Below are 14,068 nucleotides of genomic sequence, written 5' to 3' on the forward strand. Positions count from 1 at the left end.
CCCACAGTTTTCTGCTGAAGTCATCAATAAATGTGACAAAATAGTGACAGCCTCCAATAGATGCAGCTTTTGTAGTCCACACATCAGAGTGGATTAATTCCAATGGCTTTTTACTCTCTTGAACATGCCTAGGAAAAGGTTTCCTTGCCTGTTTCCCAAATTGACAGGCTTCACAAACCTTGTGCATTTCTGCAACCTTAAATTTAGGCAATCCTGTAACAATATTTTGGGCTTGCATTGATTTAAGTCGCTGTATATTAACATGACCAATGCGTTTGTGCCAGATATCAATATCTGCAACTACACCGGTCCCATGTGCAAACATTGCTGTACTCAATTCAGGCATGTCTGCATCCAACGTAAACATCCTGCCCTTCTTCTTTCCTTTTGCTATCAAGCGACCATTATTTTTCATATCCTCAACAAAGCATCCATGAGGATTAAATCTGACCTGCAAGCCCTGCTCAACCATCTGACCAACAGAAACCAGGTTCTTGGTGATGTTCGGGACATGAAATACATCAGACAAGTATTTCTTTTTCCCATCCTGCATAGACAAAGGAATTTTGCCAATCTGCACAATAGGATGTGCAGTATCATCACCAGTCTCCACAAATCCTGGCTTTTCCATTTTCCTTGCATCTTGCATCCATTCTGCATGACCTATCATGTGGTTTGACGCACCTGAGTCAACATACCACACATCATTTTGTTCTTCTGCACTTGTCACAAAATTGGTCATATGCTGCACCATAAATAGATGCTCATTTCTGTCATCACCCTGCCTGCTAGAAGATGCATAATTGCCTTGCTGCAATTTTCCATTCATAATGTCATTCTACTTTTTGTAGCAATCCTTAGCCATATGACCCATTTTGCCACAATAGTAGCATTCAACATTGCTGTTTGCATTTTGGCTTCTCTGCCATCCACCACGGCCTCTTTGGCTCCCCCTGCCTCTAGAGTTACCACATCCTCCTGCATAGGACTGGTTTTCTTGCGTTTGCTGCATATTCTGATTTCTACCACGGCCTGCAGATCGGCCTCCTCTACCTCTGCCTCTACCTCTGCCAGCATTTGAGTAGAAGACAGTTTCTTTTAAAGTTCCTGCTGAAGAAGATGCACCACCATTTCTCTGCTCTTCAGAAATTAGAAGAGCAATCAGCTCCTCAAAATCAGGAAATTTTTCACGGATGGCAATGGATGTCCGAAATTGTGCATAATCCTTTCCTAGACCATTCAAGGTCACAGAAACCAAATCATCATCATCCACTGCCGACCCAATGGAAGCAAGTGCATCTGCAATTTTCTTCACTTTCATGTGGTAGTCATTTATGCTCAAATTTTCTCTCTGCACATTGTGCAACTCCCTGTTTGAGTTGCATTTTCCTGGCTTGCGTATTTGTGCTGTACATTTTTGCCAAAGTATCCCATGCCTCCTTTGGCGTACTTGCATCCTGAATATGCACAATCATGGAGTCCGAAATACTGATAGACAGCCAGTACATAACTTTCCTGGCTCTCTCATGCCATCCTTTGAATGCCTGCATTTCCTGTTGACTGGGAACATTAGGAAGAACAGGTTCTTCTTCATTTCCTGTAATGAATTCCCAATAGCCTTTTCCCATTAAGAAATTCGTCATTCTAAACTTCCATGCCTGGAAGTTGTTCTTGTCAAGCTTTTCAGTGACAATCTGTGAAAGAGAATCAGACGCGCCATTACAGAACATTGCAAAATATTCTGTCACTGCAAAAAACACAGCTTTTGCCTCACACGGGCAGATCTGCAAAACTGACGAAAGTGGTATTTCACCACACAGTCACTTCCTAGTGACGATTTTGCATCAACAGGCAACAAGCATGAATCTGCAACTCCCAATATCTCTGCACACAGGCATACGATGCAATTTCTGCGGCACCTTTCCACCGACAAGCCGCACAGTGGTCGCACAGCAAAAAACAGGGCCTTTTTCTGAGTGCCTGCGAAGAACTTTCGCCTCCAAAACGGGCCCCGAAATGGCCTCAAATCAGAAAAATAAAGTCACTGAGTGCTTCGTCCTCACCCGTAGCATATACTGCGCTCTCGCCACACCGCGAAGGGCATCTCAATCTGAGACAGTGCACTCTTGCACTTCCGGTTGTGCTACCTGCAGAGATTTGCTCCCAAACTCGAAAAAGGAAAGCAACACTGGTCCTCTTACCAGGACACTGCGAACTTGGTTTGCTTTTTTTTTTTTTGAGCTCCTTACCACGAACAAGGCTCTGATACCATGTGAAGATAGTGGGAGAGAGGGAAGGAGTCTCACTTGAGGCTTTCTCACAAGCACAATGGGGGAATACACACAAAGGTGGAGGCTGAAAATAGTTTTTCTCTTCTTAGTTGTGAAAGCCAAAAAAACTCTAGTACAAAGAAATAGAAGAACCCTATATGTGGGTCTCAAAACCAAACTCAACTAACTAAGGTGGCATACTAACTGAGCCACGAACTAGTGTAGATAAGGATAGCTGTCATCCAGCTATTATTCGTGGGCGGTGTACCAACTGCATCTCCAGCTAACAAGTCGGTGACATAAATGCACAACAGTCACCCTGGCATATCGCGAGTGGAGCTCGATATCTCAACAGTTCTAGTAGAGTCTTATGTGTTAGTGCCATGTGTCATATCGGAAGATATCCCATATACACCTTGGTATTCTAGTCCTATATATGATTGTACTTGTGTGTCATGTCAACACACATCAAGGAGTCTACATCAAGCTTTATCAATGTGAGTCTTTCCATTTTGGTCTATTGCTCATTTCCATTTCTTTTACTTTCATTATGTTTCCATTTGAGTATTATCTTCTCTCTCCCTCTCCCTTCCACCATGTTCCTCACCTACTACCTGTTTTTGGCACCAAAACGACCTGCAAATGGGCCTAATAGGGGAAGAAGGTGTGAGACTAGGGAATGGAGACAAGTGGCGAAAGGGAGAGCAAAAACAAAGGGGGGTGAAAGTGCAGTAGATAGCTTGTAGTACCTTTGCGAAAGGTAGTTGGTGACCTTTCGATGCACTGATTCAATTTTCACATATCTTTTCATTGCACTTTCATGCTTTTATGGCGGTCCTTATACCTCCCACAAGAAGCTACTTTTATAAACATCTAAAAGCTACAAATGATCAATTGATTGTGATATGGTTGAAAGCCTTTAGCAAGTATCCCTCAACTTCAACTCCAATATATTAAGTCCAAACCAGAGTTAAGAAAATCTTATTTTTAATTAAATGTGCATCTTCCGCCCATAATTGTGTACTTTCTTTTTATTCCAAAGTCTTTTTAGTGGAGACCCATCTTTGTACTTGTTTGGTGTCTTCCCTCTCGAGTGCCTCTCCCAACAACATGATGCTCTCTCTCTCTCTCTCTCTCTCTCTCTCTCTCTCTCTCTCTCTCTCTTCTTTTTCTGACTTTTCTTGTAGTGCTAGTTAATTTAAGTGTAGAATCCCCTGGGTTCAGAGGTGGAGGAATCTTTTACTAGGTTTTTATGGAACTTCATTGTTTCACTTATCAACCATCTTTGCACTTTTCTGCTCAATCAAATGTCTCACTAGATTTGAAGAGAATTCCAGGCGAAACTAGGTCCAAGAGTCCATATTTCACAGAAGTTTGCCTGATGACATGCCAAGATCTACACTTTTTTAAAGAAACTCACAGAAAAGTCCATATAATATACAAAGCATGGATGAAATCGTGTATAGGAATGGCATTTAAACTTGCAGATATTGTCATTGGACTTTGAAAATTTCCTGCACATTCTGTTGATATGCTGCCTTAGCAAGAAGATCATCACAATACAATCTCATTTGATGCTGATGACAAATACTTTTAACCAGATCTTCAACAAGTGTAGGCCTTTGAGCTGTGCAAATTTCAGCTGCTTTGTAAACACCAACCTGAAAACTTTCAAGGGTAGAGGTGCACATTTAAAGCCCTACTTTAACTAGGTCGTACATGGATCCTACATAAACATACAAAAACTTCACTAAATCTCAATATATATCCACATTGAAATGCTCAAGAGCATAAACATGAAGTGTTTCATCATACCTGGATTTGTCTGTTATCATCATCCATATGTGGTAGAATAGCACTTACAATGCTTTTAACCTGCATAGAAAGAAATATACAAAATATTTACTGCCAAACAAATGTATATATTTAATGCCAAACAAATTAGTAATGGCCATTTATATGTTTCTCTGTGTGTGTGCGTGTGTGCATGCGTGTGTTGTGTGTGTGTGTGTGTGTGTGTGTGTGTGTGTGTGTGTGTGTACTATCAAGTGGCAACAATTCATCTACTAAGGTAACAAAGCTAGTAGAGTTTACTTCAATTTGTGTGTGTATGTGTGTGTGTGTGTGCGCACGCACGTGCGTATGTGTTTGTGGTGAGAGGAGGAGACCAGCTTGCAGCCAGCATCATGCGTCCCCCTTCCTTTTCTTAGTTCCCGCACCAGCCCTCATGCTCTCACGTTGCAGGTGCTTGTCCATATGTTTTCGTGTCACGCCATTCGTACATCCGTCCGTACTGTCAAGGATTTTTTTTTTTTTGGGTCATCTGTACTGTCAAAAAAATCTGTACAAATTCCGTACGGTCAAAAATTTTCCATGCAGATTTCCATACAAAAATCCGTACAAATTTTGTATTGTCTGGAAAAAAAATGTACTGTCAGATATTTCCGTACAGAAATCCATACATTCCCTATAATCGTGTCTGTAGAGTCAAATTTTGTGAGTCCGTGCTGTTTGAGAGAGAGTTCTCGGCCTCTCTCTCTGTTTTCCTTTTGTCTTTCCCTTTCAGCTTCTCCTTGTTACTCCTTTCATTTTCCCATGGAAATTATCTCGGGTCAGGATGACTCGATGCATGCTTCTCTTGAGGCTCAACTAGTTTTTGATGTTATGCATGAGGGCTTTGAAGACATGCACCGGGATTGGAAGGACTCTACTCCCACTATTGGACTCATGGTGGAGGTGGATGACATCGTTGATCTCGTGCGTGAATATGCCAAGCATGCTATTATTATTTTTTTCCTGAGATGCATGCCTGTTGCAACAGATGTGGGAAATTGGCTCACCAAGACTTTGGGTGGTTGTTTTGTTCGGAAAGTGCATTATGCTGTTCGAGGGTTTTTTGAGGTTATTATGCCAGATGAACTGCACAAATAGATGCTCCTTGAACACTCCCCTTTGTTTTATGGGCAGCAGATGGTGCATGTTTTGCCTTGGTCGCCCACCAAGGATTATCAAGCTTTAATTCGCCATCGCTATCCGGTATGGGTGGAAGTGGTTGACTTCTCTCAGTGCTTGGCTTCTCTCTTACCCAAAATTGCAGCATCGTTGGGTAAGGTGGTGTGCCCTCCGCGGCCAAAAGGAAACTCCAACCGATTTTGCATTTTGTGGGATACTGATCATCCCACTCCTGACTCCTATTCTGTTACGGTGAATTAGGTAGATATGAGCAGTGCTTTTTACAAGCTCAAGTGGGGCCTGTTTTCAAGTGCATGTTTTGAATGTAAGAAGTTTGGCCTCATGACTTCTCAGTGCCTTCTTGTTATGCACAAAAGGCCTTTGGAAAATATGTCTTCTCAAATGCCTAATAAAGAAATGATGGGTTAGCCCATTTTCAAACAGAAGGGTGTCAAGCCTCTTACTCCAGCTCAGGAAAAAGGCAACACGTGTTGTGCCCAATGGGAATGTCTCTCCCTCTATGCCTTCCACCTCTCAACCCAAAAGGAAAGAAAAAACTTTGCAAGAGGTTTGGTAGACTCCCAGGAAAACTATCGTTGCTAGACAACCTTTACCTTCTCGACACTTTCTCCTCGTCAAAAATCTAATTGGATTCTCCCAACTCTCAAGAACAAGATGGAGTACTAGAAATTAGCAACTTGGCCTCTGCATGTTCATCTTCAAATTATGCAATCTATTTTGATGGTGTATATTTAATTCTAGTTGCCTCTTATTATGTTCAGCAAGGCTGATCTTGCCTCTTTTATGTCTGAGGTTCTGGAAATCTTTTGGTGCTCTCGCCATGGCAAAAAAAGCTTCTGTTTGCTTCAGGTACAGCAGCTTTGTTCTCCAAAGATGCATGGAGGTCTTAATATTCTCAATATCCATCTACACATTCTTGCCCATAAGGAGAAACTCATGCTACAGTTTTTGCAAGATTCTCAACCATGGGCTGCCATGATTTGTCATTTACTCTTGCATGTTGAATCTCCAGCTTTTGGTCATTGGCAGCTTTCCCAATGGGAGTTTCTTTTTGGTTCTGTGACAGGCAAAATCCTTGGCTGTCCGTTGGTTTTCCATTTGTTAATGGATTGGAAACATATCCTTTCCCACTTGGATTGGCATGGCAGTGCTTCCTTGCATGGCAACTCTTTTAGAGCTGAAAGTATACATTGGTCTAGAGTGTTTGCCCTTCCTTTGGCTTTGCAAGAGCCTCAACATTCATATTTTTGGAGTCTCAAGGGGATTCGTTTGGTTCAGGATGTTGATGATAATGCTGGATTTCCCCTTACTTTTCCTTTGGCCGTTGCCAAATTTGGCTTTGGAATGCATTATCATCCACTTTGGCATAAGATTACTTTGATGCTCCAACCTTTTCAATCGGTTCTTCCATTGCATCTACAGGATCGTCTTCAAGACTAAACACTTTCTTATGTGGGCTTGTCATGCTGTCCTCTACAGTTTGCACATATTACTGTCTTTTCTCTTTATTCTACTGCCTCCACCACTTATCTCGCAAAAGGCAAATCAGCTTTGGCATCTTAATCGTCCTATGAAATGGTGGCAGAAACATTTGAGACAGATTTGGCATTCAAAGATTCCTCTCTGTCAACAGGTTTTCTTGTGGAGAGTTTTGTTGGGTGTTCTTCCTCATGGGGACAACTCTTGGCATGACGACATATTGCTTCCTCTATTTGTCGCAGATGTCTGGCTCCGAGAGAGACTGTGCCGCATCTTTTTTGGCATTGTCCTTCCTCTTGCGCTTTTTTGGACTTCCTTGGGCAGATTTTGAGTGCTCGGTTTCCTTAGATTGATTTAGGCAAGTTCTTCTGGCTTCTTGGTGTACATCCACCCAGACAGGAGTTTGATTTCTTTTTTATTTGGGTTTGGTACTGGGCACTCTGGACTCTTTGGAAGGATCGCACTCATAGGGTCTTTGTTGATCCTGTTTTTCCCAATTTCTCTTTCTTCAGACACTCTTTGCAGCAATCGCTTTTTGATTGCTTGCAATCTCATGTCTTTGATCATGATGTATATTTGTCCTACAGTGAGATTTTATCTTGATGTATTATAGCTCTCCCTTTCTGGGATAGCTTTTTGTTAATATAATGACTCACAGATTCCAAAAAAAAAAAGTGTGTGTGTGTGTGTAGTACTATTGGAAGGCTAGTAATCATCGAGTCTTTGGTGATCCCACATTTTTGACTTTTAGTTTCTTTAGGCGCTCTCTGCAGCAATCCTTCTATGATTGCTTACAAAAAAAGTGCATAGATCATGATGTATATCTGTCTTATATTGAGGTTTTCTCTTGATGTATTTCTCATATGATGGTCTTGTAATATAAAGCAACTCAATTTTCACCCCCCAAAAAAAAGTATGTCTAGTGCTATTGGGAGTTTTTCCATCTAGGCAACTACTGGCACGCAAACATATTGCTCCGGCTATTTGTTGCAGACGCTTAGCTCCACGGGAGTCTGTGCCACATCTACTTTGGCATTTCTCCTCCACTCAAGATTTTCTCACTTTCCTTGGATAGCATTTACGTGCCAGATTTCCACAAGCTGTCTTTGGAAACTCTTTCTAGATCTTTGGGATACACCCAACTACAAAAGAGTTTAATTTGTTTTTTGTTTGGGTTTGTTACTGGGCACTTTAGACTCAATGGAAGGATAAAAATCATAGAGTCTTTGGTGATCCCACGTTTTCAATTTTTGCTTTCTTTAGGCACTCTCTGCAGCAATCTTTCTACGATTGCTTGCAGAAAAAGTGCATAGTTCATGATGTATATATGTCTTATATTGAGGTTTTCTCTTGATGTATTTGGGTACTTCCATTTTTGGGATAGTGACTTTGAATATAACACAAAAGAAATTTCATCCCAAAAAGAAAAGTGTGTCACGATATGATATCTTTTATGCAAGAGAGCATTCTTTCTCAAGCATAGTCCTTTTGGTGAAGCATGATGTTGCTCTTATTGATAACCAAGGAAAATGTCTTGTTATATACTGCCTTATCTAGGGAGACATATTTGAATTTGCCTTCGTCTATGCACCTCAAACCTCTTGCAGTAGAGGTTTGATTTGGAACGCTATGCAATAGTATCCCTAGAGACATCATGCCTTCATTTGTGGAGATTTTAATAAACACCCATAGCAAGGAGATAACACTTCTAGTAATAGTCATATGTTGACCTCTGAGAGACAGCATTGTGGTCTCAATTATTACTTCAGCTCAGCGTTGTTGAACTTTGGAAGGAATCATAGCCCATTTGTCAATACTTTCCAACATAATGCACAATCCTCCTATCAAGCTCACTTGGATCATTGGTATAGGGTTAATCCACAACATTATGACCTCATTATGACAATCTCACTTGCAAAATGTGGGTTCACTATGCTTTTACGCATTTGAATCATGCCCCTTTATGGTGCATGCTTTGGGTTTTGGCACAAAAATGCTACATGTTATTTACTGGCTGTACAATGATAATAAAGCTCCTATATATTGTCTCGGGATATTTTTGAAAATTGAACTCTCTGTTGTTCGGTTCGCTAGGGATCTCCACTTAGTGCACTATTGTATGCCATAGCCAAGCATCCAATGCTTCAATACATGGATCATCTAATGGCTACAAACATGTTGCATGGATTGAAAATTCGTGGAAGTCACACTATCGTTGCTCAAGCACATGTTGATGATTCTTTTTTAACTTCAAAGAACATTGAGAGGAATCTTTCTTTCCTCGTGCATGCTCTATCATTATGTGGCTTGGCTGCCGGTCTCCATGTGAATTTTCAGAAGTCTAAGCTATTACCTTTGCATTTTAAAGACTGGAATAGTCTTTTATGGCCTGGTGAAATTGTTCTGTCTACTCAATTAGTTCACCATCTTGGTTACCCTTTGGGCTAGTAGATGATTACTCTTTGCCAACAAACTAACTGGATACTTGCAGAATTGAAGAAAAAGCTTGAATATTAGAAATTATCAACTTGGCCATTGCATGTTCACTTAAGGATAGTTGAATCTATTTTAGTGGCATACATTCAGTTTTACCTGCCTTTGATCATGTTTGGTAAGGGACGTCATACATACTTCATGTCAGCTATTATGGAAACTTTATGGCGATCCAAACATGGCCGACAAAGTTTGCGATTGCTATAAGTACAACGTCCCTATTCGCCAAAGATGCATGGAGGTTTAAATATTCTCAACATTCATGTGCACATCCTTGCTCATAAGGGGAAAATGAAGCTGTAATTTTTGCAAGGAGATCAACCTTGGGCTGCCATGATACGTTATTTGCTTTTGCAAATCAACACCTTTGCTTTTGGTGATGGGATCCAACTTAGTGGGATATTCTTCTTGGATGTATTGATGGCAAGATAAAAGGTTGCCCTATGGTCTCCATATAGCATTGTGCGGTGTCTTGCAGATTGCATTGCACAGGTGTTAGTGCATTTGGGACAGTTTTGGGCTATTCATTGAGTGCAAATCATTGCTCAGGTGTTGTGCATTTTTGAAGCCAAGTGTTGGTTGTAAAAGTTGATGCACTTTTGGATGCCTATTGAGCAAGAATTTGCTATCGCATTGTGAGCCATTGTTTGGCTAAGATTCAAGCTGATTTTTTGGGACAGAAGTATATTACATTTGAGCCAGTGTTTGGCTGTGGTTGAGGATGATTGTTTGGCTATGGTTGAGGATAATTTTTTGTGACAAAAATATAGTGCTTGATTGCATTTTGTATACCAAAAGGGATTGAGGTTTTAGAAAATTTTTTGGACAGATTTACTGCTATTTCAAAGCAACCACTGTCAATATAAATGCCATTGCAGTGATTGCATAGCAGTCAGTGGTCTTTTAATTGTCCATTTGCTGTATTTTCCTTTGCAGATACACTTGCATTTATTCTTAAGCTTTCAATCATGTCTCTCAATGAGAATTTTGGTACCATGAGTGAGGCAGATAAGTTGGATGGACTAAACTATGCTTTGTGGTTGTTTACACTCAAGAAAATCTTGGTTGGAAAGAGCTTATGGGACATCGTGAATGGTGATGAGGCTATACCTACTGGATCTAGCACGAGTGCATCTTCTAATTCTGGCAATACCATGCAAGCTTCTACTACCGCTCCCATGGAAGATCAAAATGGTTTGGTCCCAAGGATGCCCAAGCTTTGTCTTTGATTGCATTGTCTATGAAGACACACATTAAGTCCACTATCAAGTCTTGCAAGATTTCAAAGGCAGCTTGTGATAGGTTGAAAAGTATGCAGAATGTGAAGAATGAAGCAAGAATCATTGCTTTAGATAATAATCTCAATGTCATGTCCATGCAGGAAGGTCAGACTATTTCAGATCATATTGTAAAGATTACTGACATTTGGGAAGAGCTCGCAGCTACTATTGATGAGGATATAGAAGACAAGAAATTGGTCTCTATCACCCTCAATTGTCTGGCTCCCTTGTTTGTTACTTCCTTGACCATTATACTTAGGGCTTCTCCACTCAGTTTTGAGGAGTTAGTTGGCTTGCTTTTATAGGAAGAAATGAGGACTTCTAATTCATGCCATTCCTCTAGTTAGAGTGAGTAAGCACTTGCCACTCATGGAAAGTGTAAATTTTTGAAAAAGACCAATCATGCTTATCAGCCCAAGAAGGAGGGGAATGCAAACACAAATGCAGGGAATGCAGATAAAAGTGCAAAGGTTAAGAAAGGCAGATGCAATTATTGCAAGAAGCCTGGTCATTACATGTGCCAAAGAGAAGAGCGATATGTTATTGAAAGATCTTGCGACTCAACATGACATGAACTGATATATATCGAGGAGTTTGAAGGGGCTGATTGGGTCAGATGGGTAGGTTCCAAGGAAACATTGCACCTCCTTCATAGACACCTTTATACTTAGCTCAGAACACTCTCCAAACTATCATAAGACACAAAGACCCATAACTTTCAGCAGAGACGATATAAAATATTCAATCACATATTGATATGCACCTTGAAATGGGCTTCGCTCTGATATAAGTTTCATAAGAAACAAAGAAGTGGTCAAAAAGATATGGGCACTTTACTGGACGGGGTAAAAACTGTCTGAAAAAAGAAAAAATAGTCACACATAGAGAGTCATAGATTTTTAGTCTAAAATTTAATATAATAATTGAAGACATAAGATGATGCTACTTAAAGAGAGCTTCATATTGATATAAGTTTCGTCCAAATCGGACGATGGAGCAAAAAGTTATGAGCAAAATACTAACAAGGGGTCAAACTGTCATGAAAAACACCTACTCCTTCTACTGGTGCTGACTTGGGAGAATACTACCTCCATGCTTAGACTTCATCAACGATCCAAGTCCCATAGAGGTCACCTAGGAGGGAAGGAAGAGCTCCCTTTGTGGCTTAGAAAATAGATAAACCATGTATGCGCAATGAGCGGCATGTTAGATATCAATGCTCCACTCTCGTGTAACTACGCGGGAACCAGCTAACTCTACTTGTAAGCCCCCCATATGAGGAGAAGGCATTTGAGTAGCTCGGTTATCCAGTAGGTCCTGTTTTGGACACTAGATGGGGGTCATGTGTGGCCTGATGGCTGGACAACTTCAGATAGAGTTGGCACACCGCCAACTAGGCTACATGCAAGTGCGGGAAGGCATTCCATGACTGACCGCACTGAGGGTAGACAGAGCATTTCTAGGGGCAGCCCACTCTCGGGTTGCGGGGCCCGTTTGGAGCCTCAGATGATCCCGGATGGCTCTAGGCCAAATGGTGTCCATAGGTCAATTGCTCTATTTTGCGCACCGGTTCTATCGTGTGGTCGGTGGCCTATTTCGGGACCGATTCCCAGTCGACCGTTTTGGGTAGACTGGGTCGGTCACCCAATTGAGCCCAACCGACTACGACAAGTGGCTATATAAGAGCAAGCCTCTGAAGCCCATTTCATTACTGGCTATAGCAACCCTGATTCCTTAGCATCCAGCCTCCGTTCTCTACTGGTTCCAGCTCGCCATCAAATTTTTTGATTCTCCATACTGTCTAGTTTTCTCTCTTGCGTACGAGATCATGTTATCTGTTGAGCACAAACGTTGTATTATTTTCTTACACGGCTGAATAGACAACACTTTTGAGCACTTTGGAAGAGAAAACAATGGAAAAAGGAAAGAGACACTCAAGAGAGAGAACCTGAAGTGTCCTTCATTACCAGAAGAGTGAGACTCCACTCTAATGTAACTCAGAATACTACAAACACAAAGAAGAAGAAGAGGTTTCATACGTACAAGAGGGAGCGAAAGCTCCAAGACTACTCATAGAGAGAGAATGAACTAGAGAGAGATGGACTCAAGAGTTTACATAAGAGAATATCTACAAGACGGAGAGAAGGCTCATGTAAGAGGCTTGAGGAGACTAGAGCTATAGCAACATGAGGCCTGATGGGGGGAAGAGATGATGAACAAGGGAGAGGAGGGCTCCTTTTATAGAGATTTTGTCACCCTCCTTCACCCAATTACAATAGCTGCCTGTAGATTCCTTTCCCCATCAATCACATAAGCCCGTATGTCACCATCCATGTTCTTTTTGGCTACTCTTGCCATGTGTCCCATCAAAAGATGCTCAAGACTCTTAAAATATTCCGAAAGTCAAGAGTCTCCCTACATGGAGCCCATAGGGACCCTCTCTTTTCCATATGTTCACATCCTCCTTATTTCACATAGGAATTCTAGAAGGATTCCTCTTGACTCCACACTTCTCCACATGCCTTCCACACGCTTGGCATGTGGCCTCTCTTATATTATTGGAACACATGGACATGAGCCCACCTGTTTATATGACTCACTCTTCCTATTTTCTAAAAACCCCATACTATCCCATACACAAATAACTTTCACCCCATACCAAGATATTTATCATTCATACATATGGTATTTACAATGATCCATTCCACTCATTCTCTCAATCCCATATAATATCTTAGAAGATAGAAATAAGTGAGAGGCGCTAGGCTATCACTTGATACTCAAACTCTTATCAAACATAGAAGAAAACAATACCAATGCCAAATAAAAAATATCAATTTTTGGCGTCACATCTTTCTCCCCCTAGCAAATCCTCTCTAGTGATAAAGAGGGTCTGCTGGCCCTCAAGGTGGTCGAGCATAGAAGAATTTAAGGCGATACTCATTGGTGTGTCCGGGTATCACCATGCCGTCAACATCCTGAAGCTGATAGGTTCCATTGGTGACATTCATATACATCCTTATGGAGGCGTGGTCAAAAGAAACCAATCTCTACTTCTGTTGTGGAGTTAACCCTCGAGGAAACATGCCTTCTTTCACATAGTGCTGAACATCTTGCAATTTTGGCCATCTAGTGTCTACTAAAAAAACCACCTCCCGGTCTTCTACTACAATGGCTTGAGTAGCCAACTCATCTGTCCTTTGATTTTCTTTTCTGCTTATATGAACAAACTTGCAAAAATCAAATTGACTACATAGTGCCATAGCCTTTTGATTAAGCTCCTTCATATGAGGACTTCTTGTCTTGTAATGGCCTTGCATTTGCTTTGTAATAAGCTGAGAATCTCCTCTTACTTTCAATTCTTTAACTTGACTTTGAAGACAACCCTCCAACAAACCAAGAATCAAAGCATTATACTCAGTTGCATTGTTAGTTGTGATATCTCGAAGCTCTTGTCTTCTTGCCCACACCTCTTGACCTTAAAAATTCATAAAGAATATCTCCCCGGACTAAAAGCCCCATCAAAATACAAGACAAAAGCTGTTGGTGGTGTCTCCCTTTCATCATTAATGT

General features: G+C 41.1%; 1 protein-coding gene across 1 annotated transcript in view; it reads right to left on the reverse strand.

Moving 5' to 3' along the window:
- Nucleotides 1-3,763: 3,763 nt before the first annotated feature.
- The window catches only part of LOC147880170 (uncharacterized), a 368,868-nt gene continuing 358,563 nt past the window's right edge, over nucleotides 3,764-14,068 (reverse strand). The window contains exons 23-24 of the mRNA XM_087370364.1: nucleotides 4,086-4,145; nucleotides 3,764-3,931 (exon numbers count right to left, since the gene is read on the reverse strand). Coding sequence (XP_087226490.1) covers nucleotides 3,764-3,931; nucleotides 4,086-4,145 — 228 coding nt within the window. The remainder of the gene's footprint in view (nucleotides 3,932-4,085; nucleotides 4,146-14,068) is intronic.

This window comes from Dipteris shenzhenensis, chromosome 32 (assembly GCF_047967505.1).
Source record: "Dipteris shenzhenensis isolate YYH24624 ecotype China chromosome 32, Dip_SZ_1.0, whole genome shotgun sequence".
Lineage (NCBI taxonomy): Eukaryota > Viridiplantae > Streptophyta > Polypodiopsida > Gleicheniales > Dipteridaceae > Dipteris > Dipteris shenzhenensis.